Source organism: Rhinoraja longicauda, chromosome 33, assembly GCF_053455715.1.
Source record: "Rhinoraja longicauda isolate Sanriku21f chromosome 33, sRhiLon1.1, whole genome shotgun sequence".
Lineage (NCBI taxonomy): Eukaryota > Metazoa > Chordata > Chondrichthyes > Rajiformes > Arhynchobatidae > Rhinoraja > Rhinoraja longicauda.
Genome location: NC_135985.1, coordinates 24,751,921 through 24,770,792, shown reverse-complemented (window position 1 = coordinate 24,770,792; position 18,872 = coordinate 24,751,921). Strand labels below are relative to the sequence as shown.

General features: G+C 48.2%; 1 protein-coding gene across 1 annotated transcript in view; it reads left to right on the top strand.

Moving 5' to 3' along the window:
- Positions 1–13,115, top strand: part of LOC144609065 (kinesin-like protein kif7) — a 20,567-nt gene extending 7,452 nt beyond the window's left edge. Inside the window, exons 2-5 of the mRNA XM_078427411.1 lie at positions 2,392–2,598; positions 4,318–4,516; positions 10,009–10,173; positions 11,792–13,115. Of these exons, the coding sequence (XP_078283537.1) occupies positions 2,392–2,598; positions 4,318–4,516; positions 10,009–10,173; positions 11,792–12,189 (969 nt within the window). The 3' untranslated portion in view covers positions 12,190–13,115. The remainder of the gene's footprint in view (positions 1–2,391; positions 2,599–4,317; positions 4,517–10,008; positions 10,174–11,791) is intronic.
- Positions 13,116–18,872: the final 5,757 nt, after the last annotated feature.

Genomic DNA, 18,872 nt, shown 5'->3' with positions numbered 1-18,872 from the left:
ACTCGTCCATGCCAAACATGAGGCCCCATCTAAACTAGGCCCATTTGCCCGTGTTTGGCCCATATCCCTTTAAACCATTCCTACCCACATAGTGGATCAGATGATGATGATCCTTTAAATACTGCTACAGTACTTGCCTCAAGTACCTCTTTAGACTTATGAGATACAGCATGGAAGAGACCCTTTGGTCCACCTGTCCATGCTGACCACCAATAACCCCTTACACTAACACCATCCTACACACTAGGGACATTTACAATTAACTGAAGCCAATTAACCTACAAACCTCAATTCAATGTGGTTCAGTCAATTCAGTGATACTTTATTGTCACATGTTCCTAGGTTTACAGTGCCGACAGTGAAATGCTTTATTTTGAGTACACCCATACATCTTTGAAGTTTGGAAGGAAACCGGAGCACCCAGAGAAGACCCATGCGGTCACAGGGAGAACGTACAAACTCCGTACAGACAGCACCCGTAGTCAGGGTTGACTTAGAAAAAATGGTATCAAATAAAATTTTAAAACTGCTTTTCAAATAAACTGGATGTGGGTTATGGCGAAAATAGACACAAAGTGCTAGAGTAACTCAGCGGGTCAGGCAGCATCTCTGGGTAATAAAAGGGTATGTGATGTTTCAGGCTGGAACCCTTCTTCAAACTCTAAAGTCGCCCACCCTTTCTCTCCAGAGAAGCTACCTGACCTGTTGAGTTACTCCAGCACATTGCGTTTATCTTTGGTATAAACCCACATCTGCAATTCCTTCCGACACGCAGATATGGGTTATGTGCAGATATGTGATGGGTCTTGGCATCATGTTCAGCACAGACATTGTGGGCCGAAGGGCCTTTTCCTGTGCTGTAATGTTCAATGAATATCTCTTGATGATCAGAACATTGAACAAACCAGTCAAATGTATTTATAGTTTTAGAAATATGTGTAAATAATATTACTTTAAAAACTCATTTAAGTGAGAAATAAAATTTAAAAAACATTACAATTTTTTTTTAAAGTCATGTGCCTATACTTAGTTTTATAATCAAGATTAACAACCCTGGACTTTGTAGAACTGCTGATAGCAAGTCTGTTAATTGGCTTTACTTACCAGTTGTGCCATATGGAGGAGCCTCTGCGTACTTTCAAGTGTCTGAAAAAGTATTTAAATGTTCAATCTGTTTTGAATTGAATAATCATGTGTTAAGTTCAGAAGTTTCCCTCGGGGCAAAAGAAAAGCTGTGCAGGAACTGCAACTTTCTTTGCACATTTGTACATGTAGTACTTTGAAAAGAGTAAGCAGTGAAGTTCTTTTCTCTTTTTAAATTACTTCAAGTCTACCTCCACCATTCTTTCACCCTGAGCGTTAAAGAATGACCTGGTTTCATCTCTGGTTTACTGTCAATCACTTTAATTTGTTTTCTGTGCCAGAAAGAGTAGTTCTCCCTGTTTTAGTGAAACTGGTTGTGACCTAGAAGGCATCTTTTTTTTTCTTTTCTTATCAAAAAATACTTAATTCAAGAAAAAAAAGAAAGAAAAACATCTTCCTTCCAAAACTCCATCCGACATTCTCGGAGGCTTGCAACTGTCAAATTCCCGATAAATGTTTTCTAGCCAAAGCAACTAGTTTTCCAGTCTCAGTGCTCAATTGAAGTTAGAGAGCCGGGTGCACTCCTGACCTTGGGTGCTGTCTGTGTGGAATTTGCATGTTCTCCCAGTGACCGTGGGATTTTCCGGTGCTCCGGTTTTCTCCCACATCCCGAAATCAAGCAGGTTCGTAGATTAATTGTCCTCTGAAAAGCTGCTCCTAGTCTGCAGGGAGCAGGTGAGAAAGTAACATAGATCCAGTGTAAACGGGTGACTGACTGGTGGTCAGCATGGACTCAGTGGGCTTGTTTCCATGCTGTGCTAAATTAAACTAATAGATTAAGACACTTTAACACCAGGCAAGCTGGAACTTGTGATGGGAGAAACAAAATGAACATTTTGGATCAATCATGGTTCAGTGTTAAGTTGATAGGCCATTATTTTGTGTCGGAAAATAACTGCAGATGCTGGTACAAATCGAATGTATCACAAAATGCTGGAGTAACTCAGCCAGTCAGGCAGCATCTAGGAGAGAGGGAATGGGTGACGTTTCGGGTCTAGACCCTTCTTCAGACTGAACCAGGTTCTCGACCCGAAATGTCACCCATTCCCTCTCTCCTAGATGCTGCCTGACCTGCTGAGTTACTCCAGCATTTTGAGATACCGGCCATTATTTTGTTGTTATTTGTCTCTTCCCCCTCCCTCCCTCTCTCTCCGTCTCCTTCTGTCTTCCTCTCGGACCTGCTGAAGGCTGCATTTTATTGCAGGGTTGAGCGTGTGCTTCAGTGATTTTTCTACCGTTGCTCTCCAGGAAGAAAGGAACCTTTTCCAGCTGGATGAGGCTATTGAGGCTCTTGATGCTGCCATAGAGTACAAGAACGAGACCATCACCCGGCGCCAGAGTGTGTTGCGTGCATCAGCCAGCATGCTGTCCCAGTGCGAAATGAACCTGATGGCCAAGCTCAGCTACCTCTCAGCATCCGAGACCAGAGCACTGCTGTGCAAGTACTTTGATAAGGTAACGCTGCATTTTTAATACTCTCTCACTGCACCATCCTGGGTGTGGTGGCATGGTGGCGCAGCGGTAAAGTTGCTGCCTCGCAGCGCCAGAGACACAGGTTCGATCCTGACTTCGGGTGCTGTCTACACGGAGTTTGTTCTTCCTGAGACCGCGTGGGTTTTCTCCAGGTGCTCCATGTACCTCCCACGCTCCAAAGATGTTCAGGTGTGTAGGTTAATTTGGCTTTGGTAAAAATTGTAAATTGTCCCTATTGTGGACAAACCGAGGTGAGAAGGAACTTTTTCACCCAGAGAGTTGTGAATTTGTGGAATTCGCTGCCACAGAGGGCAGTGGAAGCGAAATCACTGGATGGATTTAAGAGAAAGTTAGATAGAGCTCTAGGGGCTAGTGAAATCAAGGGATATGGGGAGAAGGCAGGCACGGGTTATTGATTGTGGATGATCAGCCATGATCACAATGAATGGCAGTGCTGGCTCGAAGGGCAGAAAGGCCTCGTCCTGCACCTATTTTCGATGTTTCTATGTGTTTGATAGTGCTAATGTATGGGGTGACTCTGGGCTGAAGGACCTGTTTCTGCGCTGTATGTCTCAAGTCTAACGTAAATGCATCCAATTTTTTCGGAGGGTAACAGTAGTACATAGAGATTGTAATCTCTTTGGAGACACAAGGAACTGCAGATGTTGGAATCGTGAGCAAAACACAAAATGCAGGAGGAACTCAGCCGATCAAGCAACATCTGTGGAGGGAATGGACAGGCAACGTTTGAAGAAGTGTCATGAAACGTGAAAACATTTCCCGTGGTGGGAGTATAGGACCCTCAGTCTCGGGGGGGGGGGCACAGCCTCAGAATAAAAGGACGAACTTTTAGAATGGAGATGAGGAGGATTTTCTATGGCCAGAGGGTGGTGAATACGTTGCATTCATTGCCACAGGTGCCTGTGGAGGCCAAGTCAATGGGTATTATTAAAGCAGAGATTGTAAGGGCGCCAATGTTTGCGGGGAGAAGGCAGGAGAATGGGGTTGAGAGGGAAAAATAGATCATCTGTGATCGAATGGCAGAGCAAACTTGATGGGCCGAATGGCCAAATTCCGCACCTGTGTCTAACAAACCTGTGTCCTGATGTGAAACGTCTGTCAATTCCCTCCACATATGTTGTCAGACCTCGTGAGTTCCACCAGCACTTGATGTTTTACACAAAAATGAGCCCTTTGGCCCAGCGCCTCCGTGCTAACCTTTTTGCCCATCTACACTAATCCCAGTTGCTCTTGGGTTTGCACGTTTAATTTCTATCTGATGTCAGTAAACCTTGCATCCCCTCTCTCTCTGTCCCTCCCCCACCCTAGCCATTGTACTAGTTTCACTGTCTGTTACTTTCTCACACAACCTAACCCACAGCAAACAATGGACCATTGTGGGCTCCACCTTTCCTTGATCATTGTAATGTTTTGCACATCTTTCATTCATTTGTTCTATATCTCTCTATATCTCTCGTTTCCCTTTCCCCTGACTCTCAATCCAAAGAAGGGTCTCGATCCGAAACGTCACCAGTTCCTTTTCTCCAGAGATGCTGCCTGACCCGCTGAGTTGCTCCAGCTTTTTGCGTCTATCTTTGGTCAGCACCAGGGCTCTGGTTTGCCCTCGAGCTGCACTGCAGTTCGAACCCCCTCTGGTGGATTGAGCAGTGCTCTAAAGCAGTGTCACTGTGTTGACTGCAGGTGGTGACACTGCGAGAAGAGGAACGCAAGGTGCAGCTGGCCTTCATGGAGCTGGAGATGCAAGCAGACGAGCAGCAGAAACTCATTTACTGGCTGGAGGCAGCACTGGAGCGGCAGCGGCTGGAGACGGATCGTTGCCTCACCTTGCAGCAGAAGGAGCATGAGCGGAACCTGCAGGTCCTGCTGCAGCACTGCCAAGGTAGTGGCTGACTACGCTGCTACACAGTGGCCAATTATACTGCGTTATAATTGTGTAGTGCACCCAGGAGTGCTGATAATATGTAGGCATAATCATTAGGGCGGCACAGTGGTGCAGCGGTAGAGTTGCTGCCTTGCAGCGCCAGAGACCCAGTTTCGATCCTGACTATGGGTGTTGTCTGTACGGAGTTTGTACATTCTCCCTGTGATCACGTGGGTTTTCTCCGGGTGCTCCGGTTTCCTCCCACACTCCAAAGACGTGCAGGTTTGTAGGTTAATTGGCTTCACTAAAATTGTACCTAGTGGTGTTGGATAGTGCTAGTGTATCGCTGGTCAGTGCGGACTCGGAGTGCATGTTTCCGCTCTGTATCTCAAAAGACTAGAGTCTGCGTTGTGTATTACTAACTTGAGGTTTTTGAGGAGGTGATGAAAGAGCTCTTAAGGATAGCGGAGTCAGGGGGTATGGGGAGAAGGCAGGAACGGAGTACTGATTGAGAATGATCAGCCATGATCACATTGAATGGCGGTGCTGGCTCGAAGGGCCGAATGGCCTCCTCCTGCACCTATTGTCTATTGTGAAGGAGATTGGTGAAGGTAGGGCGGTAGATGTATACGTGGATTTCAGTAAGGCTTTCGATTAGATCCCTCATGGTAAGCTGATCCAGAAGATTAAGATTCACGGGATTCACAATGACGTGGTCGTATGGATTCGGAACTGGCTTATTTGTAGATGGTTGTGGTAGAAGGAAGATATTCAGGGATCTGTGCTGGGACCTCTGCTATGATATATATAAATAACTTGGACAATTCAGATGGGCCGGTGAGTAAGTTTGCCGACAACACCAATTAGAGGGTTTCAGCTACGAGGAGGGGTTGGGTAAACCTGGATTGTTTTCTCTGGAGCGTTGGAGTTGAGGCGAGATTTGATGGAAGTATATAAAATGATGAGAGGCATAGATCGGTTAGACAGTTAAAACCTTTTTTCATGGGTGGAAATGTCCCAACACTAGAGGGCATAGCTGTAACGAGAGAGTAAAGTTTAATGGCGATGTGTGGGGCAAGTTCGGGTGCTGGGGGTTTGGAGCCATTACTAGGGGGTGGTTGTGGAGGCAGGTACAATAGTGGCGTTTCAGAGGTGTTTAGATTGGCACCGAAAGTGCCGGGAATAGAGGGATATGGATCATGTACAGGCAGATGAGATCGGTTTAACTTGGCATCATGTTCTGCACAAACATTGTGCACCAGAGGGCCATTTCTGTGCTGTACTATTTACGTTCTATGTCCATCATATAGTATCCTCCAGTTATTCTCCTGTATGTTTTTATTTTATTTTATCAACTATCGTACAGGTCTATTTGTTACTATTTATTAAATTCCTGCAATATATTTCATCCAGTGGGAAGCACAGGGGCACAGGCAGTCGAGCCCCTGTCTCACAGCCTCTCGACCTGGATCCAGTGATGGGTGCTTGATGGTTAGTGGTGACTTGGGGGATGAGGGGTGGGCGGTGAAGTGCCTGCTTCTGTGCTGCATCTTTCTATGACCAGAGAAACTGCTTTATGTTTGACAGAGTCATCACCAAATGCGTACAAGCTCCACAAAGCAAGGACATGGCAGATGCAGCTTCATGTGGATAAATGTGAGGTTATCCACTTTGGTGATAAGAACAGGAAGGCAGATCTGAATGGTGTCAAGTTAGGAAATGGGGAAGTACAAAGAGATCTGGGTGTCCTTGTTCATCAGTCACTGAAAGGAAGCATGTAGGTACAGCAGGTGGTGAAGAAAGTTAATGGCATGTTATCATATCATATATATATATACAGCCGGAAACAGGCCTTTTCGGCCCTCCAAGTCCGTGCCGCCCAGTGATCCCCGTACATTAACACTATCCTACACCCACTAGGGACAATTTTTTACATTTACCCAGCCAATTAACCTACATACCTGTACGTCTTTGGAGTGTGGGAGGAAACCGAAGATCTCGGAGAAAACCCACGCAGGTCACGGGGAGAACGTACAAACTCCTTACAGTGCAGCACCCGTAGTCAGGATCGAACCTGATTCTCCGGCGCTGCATTCGCTGTAAAGCAGCAACTCTACCGCTGCGCTACCGTGCCGCCCTTTGGCCTTCATAACAAGAGGAGTTGAGTATTGGAGCAAAGAGGTCCTTCTGCAGTTGTACAGGGCCCTAGTGAGACCACACCTGAAGTACTGTGTGCAGTTTTGGTCTCCAAATTTGAGGAAGGACATTCTTGCTATTGAGGGCGTGCAGCGTAGGTTTACTAGGTTAATTCCTGGAATGGCGGGACTATCGTATGTTGAAAGACTGGAGCGACTAGGCTCGTATACATTATTAAGGGGTTGGACACGTTAGAGGCAGGAAACATGTTCTCAATGTTGGGGGAGTCCAGAACCAGGGGCCACGGTTTACGAATAAGGGGTAGGCCCTTTAGAACGGAGATGAGGAAAAATATTTTCACTCAGAGAGTTGTAAATCTGTGGAATTCTCTGCCTCGGAAGGCAGTGGAGGCCAATTCTCTAGGTGCTTTCAACTGGGGAAGAAACTGTAGCACGAGGAAGAAACCCTTCCAATTACAGGGAGAACGTGCAACCTCTGCAGACAGCGGCAGAGGTCAGGATTGAACCCGGGTTGCTGGCGCTGTGAGACAGCACTCCTTGTTTAGTTTAGTTTAGTTTGGAGATACAGCATAGAAATAGACCCAATGGCCCACCGAGTTCACGCCAGTTATGGGGTCACTCTAGTTCTGTGTATTCCCACTTATTCATCCACTTCCGACACACTAAAGGGGCAATTTACAGAGGACAATTAACCTATAAACCGTCTTTGGGCTGTGTTCAGAAACCACAGCACCAAGAGGAAACCCACACGCTCACAGAGCGAAGGTGCAAACTCCACACAGACGGTACCCAAGGTGAGGACTGAACCCGGGTCTCTGTTGCTGTGAGGCAGCAGCTCTACCAGCTGCACCACTCTCTGGGTTCTACTGCTGTGCCATTGTCTTCGGATAAAATATATTACAGGAAATGAACAAAAATAGTGCAGGTCCACCACCAATTTTCCAGCAGCTGATACTCCTTTAATCCGGACAAAACTTCGAGAGCGCCCTTGAAATTCCCCCTGAAATCACCCCGAAAACCAAGCCAGGTAAGGCGGCCGACCTCGACCATATCGGGACTTCTGCGGCCAGATTTAGTGCCATTTGCCAACGACGCAGGCAACTCAGCAGTATGGCCGATTGGGCACTTGAAATTCCCCCAGGGCGTCCCTCTCAAGTTACAGCTATGCCCTCTAGTGTTGGGGCATTTCCACCCTGGAAGAAAGGTTTTAACTGTCTAACCGATCTATGCCTCTCATAATTTTATATACTTCCATCAAGTCTCGCCTCAACTCCAATGGCCCCGAGAAAACAATCCAAGTTTATCCAACCTCTCCCTGTAGCTGAAACCCTCCAATTGATGTTATCGGCAAACTTACTCACCGGCGCATCTAAATTGTCCAGGTCAGAGGCGGCTGATCTCGACCTGGGCTCGCGTTTCTGCCCCCCGTGGGCTGTACGTACGTCTGCCGGGACAGCAGCCCCTCGTCCCCGCGGCCTGTCGCCGATCCATCCCTCATGGGCACTTCCAAGGGCAGCTCGTTTACCCAACGCCCGGGCTGCCCCTGCAAGGAATGCAAGTTTCACTGTCAATGGAATTTACATTTATTATTTGTTTTATTTAAGTTTCTAGAGGTCCATGGTGTTTTAGAGACACGGGAGGAGTATAATTAGAGGTCGGAGGTGTATTGTTGAATTATTATTATGTGACCTCTGTTAGTCCGGCAAAACAGATGATCCAGCAAGGCTGTGGAACCAAGGTTGCCGGTGGTGGAGCTGTCATTAACAAACCATCTTGGTTGCACCAGGAACTGCGCTTCAGTTTTGCTTTGCACTAATATTGTCTTTTTTTCTATTACAAACTTTTTTGTTTGTTTTATTATTATATTACCTGGTGAGTACTGGGTTTACTGACCTATTTTGTTGCTGCAAGTTGGAAAGTGTGTGGAGAAGACTTGTGAGGACGTTGTCAGGACTTGATGGTCTGAGCTAGAGGGAGTGGTTCATATCATCATATCATATCATATCATCATATCATATATATACAGCCGGAAACAGGCCTTTTCGGCCCTCCAAGTCCGTGCCGCCCAGTGATCCCCGTACATTAACACTATCCTACACCCACTAGGGACAATTTTTACATTTACCCAGCCAATTAACCTACATACCTGTACGTCTTTGGCAGGCTAGGGCTTAATTCCTTACAACACAGGAGGATGAGGGGTCATCTTGTACAGGTGTATACACCAATCAGGCAAAACATTATGACCACCTGCCTAATATGCTGTTGGTCCTCCATGTGCAGCCCCAGATGCAGCAGGGTGCGATGCACTGTGTATTGTGACACATTCCTCCCGTGACCACCATTAAAATTTTCTGTGACTTGTGCCACAGTAGACCTTCTGTCGGTTCGGGATAGTCTTTGTTGCCCTCGCACATCGATGAGCCTTGAACGCTCAACACCCTGTGGCCGGTTTGTAGTTTGTCCCTCCTCGGACCACTGTTGATAGGCGCTCATCACTGCTGACCGGGAGCACCCCACAAGCCTTGCCTTTTCAGAGATGCTCTGACCCAGTCATCTGGCCGTAACAATTTGGCCCTTGTCAAAGTCGCTCAGGTCTTTACTCCTGCCCATTTCTCCTGCATCCATCATATCAACTTCAAGAACTGACTGTTTACTTGCTACCCAATATATCCCACCCCTTGACAGCTGCCATTGTAACAAGATAATTAATGTTATTCACTTCGCCTGTCAGTGGTCATAATGTTTTGGCTGATCGGTGTAAAATCATGAGGGAAATAGGTAGAGCAGATGCACAATCTTTTACCCAAAGTAAAGAGATCAAGAACTAGAGGCTGTAGGTTTAAGGTGAGAGGACAAAAATTTGATAGGAAACTGAGGGGCAACTTTTTCACACAGAGGATAGTGGGTCTACGGAACGAACTGCCAGAGGGGATTGTTGAGGCAGGTACTATAACATTTAAAAGACATTTGGACAGGTACATGGATAGGAAAGATTTATTTATAGGATATGGGCCAAAAGCACGCCAGTGGGATTGTGCAGATAGGAATCTTGGTTAGCATGAGCAATTTGGGCTGAAGGGCCAGTTTCCATGCTGTATGACTATAACTTGCTCTGTTTCCGTACATACAACAATAACACACTCATGACTCTTGAAATGCTTTAATAGATGGAATGAGCTGTCAAATGCCGGCAGGTGGCACGAGTGTGGATGGGCGGTGTTGGTCGGCATGGGCAAGTTGGGCCGAAGGGCCTGTTCCCCGTATGACTCTCTGACTGATATAAAAGCACCCAGTGGCATAGTTTTACGGTTCGGGTGGAATGATGTTTCCTTTTCTGCCACCCATTCACAGGCCAGGTGGATGAAGGCATTGCTGGGCGGCAGAAGCAGTACGAGGGTTGCATCCAAATGCTGGACAAGGAGCTGGCTTGGTACAAGCAAGCCAATCATCAGTTGAACCTGAAGCTGAAAGACCTGTCCACTTACCTGTTGAACCACCCAGTGGAGCAGAGCAAACGTAAGGAGGACTCACTGAAATAATAACGTAAATAATAACGAAACGTCACCCATTCCTTCTCTCCTGAGATGCTGTCTGACCTGCTGAGTTACTCCAGCATTTTGTGAATAAATACCTTTGATTTGTACCAGCATCTGCAGTTATTTTCTTATACTTCCTTAGATGGGGCATCTTTGTTGGCATGATGGGTTGGTCCGATGAATTGGTTCTGTGCTGTAGGACTATGATTCTATGAGTTTTTAGTGTAGTTTAGACATACAGTGTGGAAACAAGCCCTTCGGCCCACCGGGTCCGTGCCGACAGGCGATCCCTGCACACGAACATTATCCTACACACACTAGGGACAATTTATAATAATACCAATCCAGCTAGCCTACAAACCCATACATCTTTGGAACATGGGAGGAAACCAGAGCTCCCGAAGAAAACCCATGCAGGTCATGGGGAGAATGTAGAAACTCCGTACAGAAAAACACCCATAGTCAGGATCGAACCCGGGTCTCTGGCACTGCAAGGCAGCAACTCTGCCACTGTGCAGCCCCTATTTTTATTTTGTACCACTCTTTAAAAAAGCTTGCCAATGAATGCATGTTATGGAAATGCGGGCTAATGCAACGGCTGCCATTTGCTTGAATCTTTCCATGAGCTCCGTGTCTGAGTAAGGATGCCTGTCCCTCCTCTGTATCAGCCATCCATTCTGGACCATATTTGAAGCTTTCTGTCTGTTACTTCGACAATATATGAAGTAAAACATGCAGTTATCCCATCTTTCATATCATAGTGAAGTTCCCAGTATTTTGCACCAAGCTATTTTCAAATGGTGAGCACCACCACTGAGCAAAGTTGGCACTTGCAGCCCTTAGTGTGATGTTACCGTTGAGCTACTCCCTCAAACGGCACTAAATGTTGGTCTAATATTGCCCAGGAAGGGAAAGACGTCTAACTTGCCCTGGATAGGGATTCGTCAGTGGGTTGGCCATTACCAGGTTTTCCCTGCGTAGGAAGGAACTGCAGATGCTCGTTTACACTGAAGACAGACACAAAATGCTGGACTAACTCAGTGGGGTAGGCAGCATTTCTGGAGAAAAGGAATAGTGGCCTTTTCGGGTTGAGACCCTTCTTCAGACTGAGAGGGGAGAGGGAAGCGAGAGAGACGAAAACCTATGGAACAAATCAGAGCCGCCACCGATGGTCTGTGCATAAACCATCTTGCAATTCCCTAGGTCTTATCTCAAATTTAGAAAGAAAGAGGTGGGCCCATAAAAATAAATCCTGTCATTAAACGCAAAAAGCTGGAGTAACTCAGCCAGTCAGATAGCATTTCTGGAGAAAGGGAATGGGTGACACGATTTCGGGCTGAGACCCTTCTTCAGACACCCAAATCTTCAGTCTCGACCCGAAATGTCACCTATTCCTTTTCTCCAGAGATGCTGCCTGAGCTGCTGAGTTACTCCAGCTTTTTGTGTCTATCTTCAGTTTAAACTAGCATCTGCAGTTCCTTCCTGCACAACACTGTGTCTCTTCCCTGGATCCTTCTGGCTTTTCACCACTTTATGAATGTCACTAATCTGGGGCAAAGAACGTAAAATCACACACTGCTAACGTCTTTTCTCTCAAGGTCTCGGAGTTGTCAGTAGAACTCTGCCGACGACAGATCGTGTGCTCCCGGCAGTTGGAGGGGAGGAAAATGGCAATAGTATTCCGTCAGAGCACTCGTTTGCAGGGTCGGTGGGTCCGGAGCAGACGACCAGCTTGAAGGAGGAGCTCCGAGATTTGGTTCACGTGCCACTGCCACCATCGTGGCAGAGATCGTCGCTGCCAACTGAGGACCGGACTGGTTTGGAAGAACTGGACCATTTGTGCAACAGAGTGGTGCAGCCTGCAGAGGGTGCCATGCACTGGAGTATCACACCCGGACAGAAACCCCACAAAGCACCCAGGCACGCCAATCTCAACGCAAGCATCGGTTACTTCAATCTTGGGATCATTGATGTCCGGAAGAATCCAGTGGGATAACCAAATGTTGGATACCATACGACATTTTAAGAATGCAAAAGGTCAGATATCCATTTCCTTTTGTTGAGATACAGCGCAGAAACGGGCCTTTTGGCCCACAGAGTCCACAGCGACCAGCGATCCCCGCACAGTAACACGAAGGACAAGTTTTACATTTATACCACGATATAATTATCTACAAACCTGTACGTCTTTCAAAGACCCACAAACCTGTACGTCTTTGGGGTGTGGGAGGAACCTGAAGATCTCGGAGAAAACCTAGAGAGAATGTCACGCAGAGAATGTACAAACTCCCAGCAGATAAGCACCCATAGTCAAGATTGAACCCGGGTCTCTGGAGCTGTGGGGCAGTAGCTCTACCGCCGCGCCACCGTGCCGACCCTCAGATATACTAGTGTTTGAGAGCGCCTGATCTGATGGGTCTGCCCAGAGGTCTCGACGCGAGAGAGGGATAGGCAGGGCCGGATTAAGCTAGTGCGGGGCCTGTAGCTTAGGTTATAAAGGGGCCTTACATTAAAAAATTACACATAAATATTAAAACATAAATTATTTATTTTAACAATTTCAAATGTCAAAAGTAACAAAACTGCAATTTAAAAGTCACATTTTCTAGATTTAACGTGAGCAAATTTGTTGATGATATTGGAAATGTCTATTTCACACAGAAGTTCATGTTCAACGCTCATCACACACAGCAACATTGATCCTCACTCCCCACCCCCGCCAACCCCAGCAACACTGACCCTCACCCCCCCCAACCCCGGCAACACTGACCCCCAGCCCTGGCAACACTGACCCCCAACCCCGGCAACACTGACCCCCAACCCCGGCAACACTGACCCCCAACCACGGCAACACTGACCCCCAACCCCGGCAACACTGACCCCCAACCCCGGCAACACTGACCCCCAACCCCGGCAACACTGACCCCCAACCCCGGCAACACTGACCCCCAACCCCGGCAACACTGACCCCCAACCCCGGCAACACTGACCCCCAACCCCGGCAACACTGACCCCCAACCCCGGCAACACTGACCCCCAACCCCGGCAACACTGACCCCCAACCCTGGCAACACTGACCACCAACCCCCCCAACCCCGGCAACACTGTCCCTCACCCCCCCCCCAACCCCGGCAACACTGACCCTCACCCCCCTCCCCAACCGCGGCAACACTGACCCTCACCCCCCAACCCCGGCAACACTGACCCTTATACCCGGCGACACTGACCTTCACATCAGTTTCTGCCCCAACCCATGCCTTGTCAAAGCACCAATTAACGGTGTTCCGAGGGATGCCAACTTTCTAACTCCCAAATACGGGACAAGGTGACGTCACCGCCCGTGTCCCACGTGACCTCACCCAGCCAACGGCCACACCTCGCCCACACTCGCCCCGCTCCCCGAACACACTCGGCCCGCTCCCCGACACACTCGGCTCCGCTCCCCGACACACTCGACCCCGCTCCCCGAGGTGGCAGGTGGCAACCCTCCCCTCCCCCACCCCACGGTCTACCCCGGTCTCTCACCTCTGTGCCGCTGCCTGTCTCTGTCTTGCTGCCGGTCTCTGTCGCTCTGGTTGTGTGGGGGGGGGGGGGGGGATGGTGAGAGTCTGTGTCTCGGGGTTGGCGGTTTCGGCGTTGACGCAGCCCCGCCAACACATTCAAACCGCGGTGGTTGAGGAGCGGCGCGCAACCCTGAGTGGGATGCCGATTTCAAGCATTTAGCGCGGGGCTCTCGAAGATGCGGGGCCCGTAGCAAATGCTATCTTTGCTACTATGTTAATCCAGCACTGGGGATCGGCGAGACTGAACCTGGGTCTCTGGTGCTGTAAGCGCTGTATGGCAGCAACTCTACCACCGTGCCATCGCTTAAGCTGAGAAAACAGTCGTATATCATAAAAAACACTCCTGACCAACATTTTGGAGGGAAAGCAACTAGTTTTCTACAAACAAACTAAAATCTGAAAGTAACAGTTAAAACATTGTGCTGAAGCTTTAATGAATTGGACACAAATAGTAAATGCCTTTCAACTGACTTCACTTTAAACTAAACTCCTTACGAACGGCAATGAGATTCATGACTTCCGCAATTAAGGGTGAAACTCAATAAAAGAATTAGAACAACACAAGGTTTTAACAATCCCAGTGCTGGGTAGCTAAATGCACTGTGTCACGGCAACTTTCAGTCTTTCCCAGTAAACTCTTTTCTAACTGCCATTACTCCACAGGGAGTCAGAGTGATCGTTTTTCCAGTTTAATTAGTTGTTTATCGAAGTAGTTGTACAAACATGGAGATGAACATACCAGGCTGAACTTATTTCGCATACAAGTCGTAGCTGGCTGCTGTGTCCCCGTCTGCTCACAGCTCTGGTCGCAGGTCTGATAAGAACTGTGTACTCTCCCTGCCTGTATCTGCCCCAGCCAGCTGTTGGGTCACGGTTTCCAGCTCAGATTTGATCTGCAGGTTCTTCCTGCTCAGCCGTTTCCCCTTGGCCAACGCATTGTGCGATCCGCCGGTACAATGCTCCAACTCCTGCTGCACCTGCACATCAGCGCTGAGTTTCAGATGATTTTCATAATACCTTTGAAGGTGTACACGTAGTGCCTTGGCCTGCAGATTCCCCTTGATGCCGCACTGCATAGCGAGCAGCTGCAGTTCACGGTATTCCATCTGATCCTCCTTCGTGACCCGCGCCGCAGCCGTGACCTGTTCCATCGCTGCGCGCCGCTCCGTCACCACGGGCTGCTCCATCCCCGTGTCCATCTGCATCGCCATCTCCTTCTCCGCTCGCAGTCTGGGTCCCAACCGCCCCCAAGTGTAGAAAATAATCCGGCAAGATATATCCAGACAAAATAACATCATATGCTGACAGTAGCCAGTCCAAACACAAAATGACTCCTACACACCGGCCCCTGATTGGGTCAAGACATTTCTTCAGGCTACGTGAAGAGAGAGACTGAAGCAAGGTCTCAACCCGAAACGTCACCTATTCCTTTTCTCCGGAGATGTTGTCTGACCTGCTGAGTTGCTCCAACTTTTTGTGTTTATGTGGAATATGCAGGGATCACCAAATGATATAGGGAGGTGGTCCTGCTACTCCCCCAGGTGTACAGTACTCCTCACACCCCCCATCTCTGAATCCCCATCCACAATCTCCCCAGGTACTTTCCCCTGCAACCACAGGAGATGCAGCACCCGCCCGTCTACCTGCTCCCTTGACTCCATCCAGGGCTCCCGACAGTCCTTCCAGGTGAGTCAGAGGTTCACATATATCTCCTGTAACCTCATCTATTGCATCCAGTGTTCCCGATGTGGACTCCTCTACACAGCCGAGACCAAACGTGGACTTGGCGACGGTTTTGCTGAACACTTGCGCTTGGTCCACCGAGGCCAACCATTTCATCTCCCCTTGCCATACCCAGACTGACCTCTCTGACCTGGGCCTCCTCCATACCCAAACTGACCTGGGTCTCCTCCATACCCCACACTGACCTCTCTGACCTGGGCCTCCTCCATAGCCCACAGTGACCTCTCTGACCTGGGTCTCCTCAATACCCCACAGTGACCTCTCTGACTTATCATATATCATATATCATATATCTACAGCCGGAAACAGGCCTTTTCGGCCCTCCAAGTCCGTGCCGCCCAGTGATCCCCGTACATTAACACTATCCTACACCCACTAGGGACAATTTTTACATTTACCCAGCCAATTAACCTACATACCTGTACGTCTTTGGAGTGTGGGAGGAAACCGAAGATCTCGGAGAAAACCCACGCAGGTCACGGGGAGAACGTACAAACTCCTTACAGTGCAGCACCCGTAGTCAGGATCGAACCTGTGTCTCCGGCGCTGCATTCGCTGTAAAGCAGCAACTCTACCGCTGCGCTACCGTGACCTGGGCCACCTCCATAGCCCACAGTGACCTCTCTGACCTGGGCCTCCTCCATAGCCAGACTGAGGCCACACGAAATTGGAGGAATATTTCACGGGTAGCTTACAATCCAGCGGTATGAACGTTGAATTCTCTAATTTTAAGTAACTTCTAACTTCTTCTCCTTCCCACCCCGCACCTTTTTTCTCACCCTAGTTGTGTAACCAGTTCTACTGTTCACCTCTGAACAGTATGTATCCCTCTGGAGATCACACCTTTCCCAGCCAACAATGGGCCTACCAGGGCACCACCCTGCCTGAGCTCATTGGCTGCCAGCCCTGATTGATCCTGGTCGTTTCGTTTAGTTCCGTTTAGAAATACAGCGCGAAAACAGGCCCTTCGGCCCACCAAGTCTGCACCGACCAGAGATCCCCGAACATTAACACTATCCTGAACACACTAGGGACAATTTACACTTATACCAAGTATACAAACCCAAGCCAATTAACCTACAAACCTGTACGTCTTTGGAGTGTGGGAGGAAACCGAAGATCTCATAGAAAACCCATATGGCCACGGGGTGAACGTACAAACTCCGCACAGACAGCACCCGTAGTCAGGATCGAACCCGAGTCTGTGGTGCTGTAAGCGCTATAAGGCAGGATCTCTACCGCTAAGCCACCACTAAGCTGTTTCTCGCCTCCAGCTCTTCACCACCCATCCACCCCTTTCAGCCTTAATACCCAACACGCCACCCGTCTTTTTCCTCCAGGGACGCTACCTGACCCATTGAGTTACTTTTGCACTTTGTGTCTATGGTATAAACCTGCATCTGCAATGCTTTACTTCGACACAGGGAGGCAGTAATTTTGTTCGCAAGCTTTCAGCTAATGCCCAAGTAAATAAAAATGTACTTGCAATGTTGGCTGCCCTATTAATGCATCAGTGTTTGGTTGATTGATGACTGTCCCAACTCATTTTTACAACCTAATCAGACATGTACGGAGGGTGAGCTCACACGGTTTATCAAATGTAAACAAGTAAGTCTTTCATTTTGAAAGGTTGGAACTGCTGCTGTATCTGATCCAAGAGTGCTTTATAGCAAAGTGTAACATGTAGACTTTCAATGTCACAAAGCCAAGGACACTACTGCGCAGATAAAAATGAGTTTGTCTTTTTGTAAGCATTTCAACAATTTTCTACGTTAACTTTTCTGCTTTTTGTACTTTTTTTAAAACTCTACTGTACCAACAGGTTTAATTGTGTAGCCTATGTTTTGAATAGAAATACAGACTATTTCTTTACCGCTGTCTCGTGCAGTTGTTGTTGCTGTTTCCAGATGAGAAATCTCCGTGGTTGATTTGGAACCAATTTGTATAAATCCTTAAATTGACGTAGGGGTGTATAAGTTTGCTTTCAAATTCAGTGATGCAGTGTTACCTTATTGTTACATGTACCTAGATACAGTGAAATGCTTTGTTTTGCATTCGCCCCGGTAAAATCATATGGCAGACCATACCTAGATGGTACACAAGCGCGCCACGTTTTGGCACCGACAATGTTACAAAAGTTTCCCCCCCCGCAATCATTCTCGGCGCCCACTCCCCCCACAACCTCGCTCTCTGACGGTCCCCCATCCCGCTCCGACACACTCTCCCCCCCCTCCCCGCTCTCAGTGGCGTGGGTCTCATCGCCACAGTTGGTAAGGGCCAAGATCGGAGTCCACGCAAGGCGAGCTAGGCCTGCACCCAATATGCAGGTTAGTTCAGTTTAAAGATGCAGCCTGAAAACAGAGACCACGCCGACCATCGATCACGTTCACACTAGCTCCATGCTATCCCACTATCCCATTCACTCCCTGCACACTAGGGGGAATTCACAGAGGGCCAATTACCCTACAGACCTGCACATCTTTGGGATCTGGGAGGAAACTGGAGCACCTGGAAGAAACCCACAAGGTCACAGGGTGAACACACAAATTCCACGCGGGGTCAGGATGGAACCTGGACAAAAACCTGTTTTGAGACAACAGCTCTAGCAGCTGAGCCACTGCCCTCCCATATTCATGCACAGTGCCAATGTACATTCACACAATTATATCGTACCAAGGCAAATTTTCACAACCATGTTCTCCGGGTGTTCCATATCTTTCTATACACATGGAAGATGGGGAGAGAATGGAGGCTTTAGTTTAATACATTCTTACTGGTAGTGTGCATTCACTATCTCTTAGTCTGCAGAGTTGAGTTTAGAGATACAGCGTGGAAACAGACACTTCGGCCCACCGAGTCTGCACCAACCAGCGTCCCAGTACACGAACACTATCCTACACACACTGGGGGTAATTTGCATTTATACCAGGTCAATTAACCTACATACCTGTACATCTTTGGAGTGTGGGAGGAAACCGAAGTTCCGGGAGAAAACCCACACGGTCACAGGGAGAACGTACAAACCCCGTACAGACTGCACCCGTAGTCAGGATGGAACCTCAAGTTGCTTACAGGGTCACCTGTGAGCAGAGGCTGATCACCCCATGCCTTCAGCTTGCCTTTGTTCAGTTAAGCTCAGTAATCAATAATGATACAGAGAACAGGCTGGTTATGTCTGGTTATCACACTTCCAGATGTATCATCCAGTCTCCGACTACATCCTGTACCACCCCCACCCCTGACATCAGTCTGAAGAAACGTCTCAACCTAAAGCATCACCCATTCCCTCTCTCCAGAGATGCTGCCTGACCCGCTGAATTACTCCAGCATTTTGTGTCTACCTTCGATTTAAACCAGCATCAGCAGTTTTCTT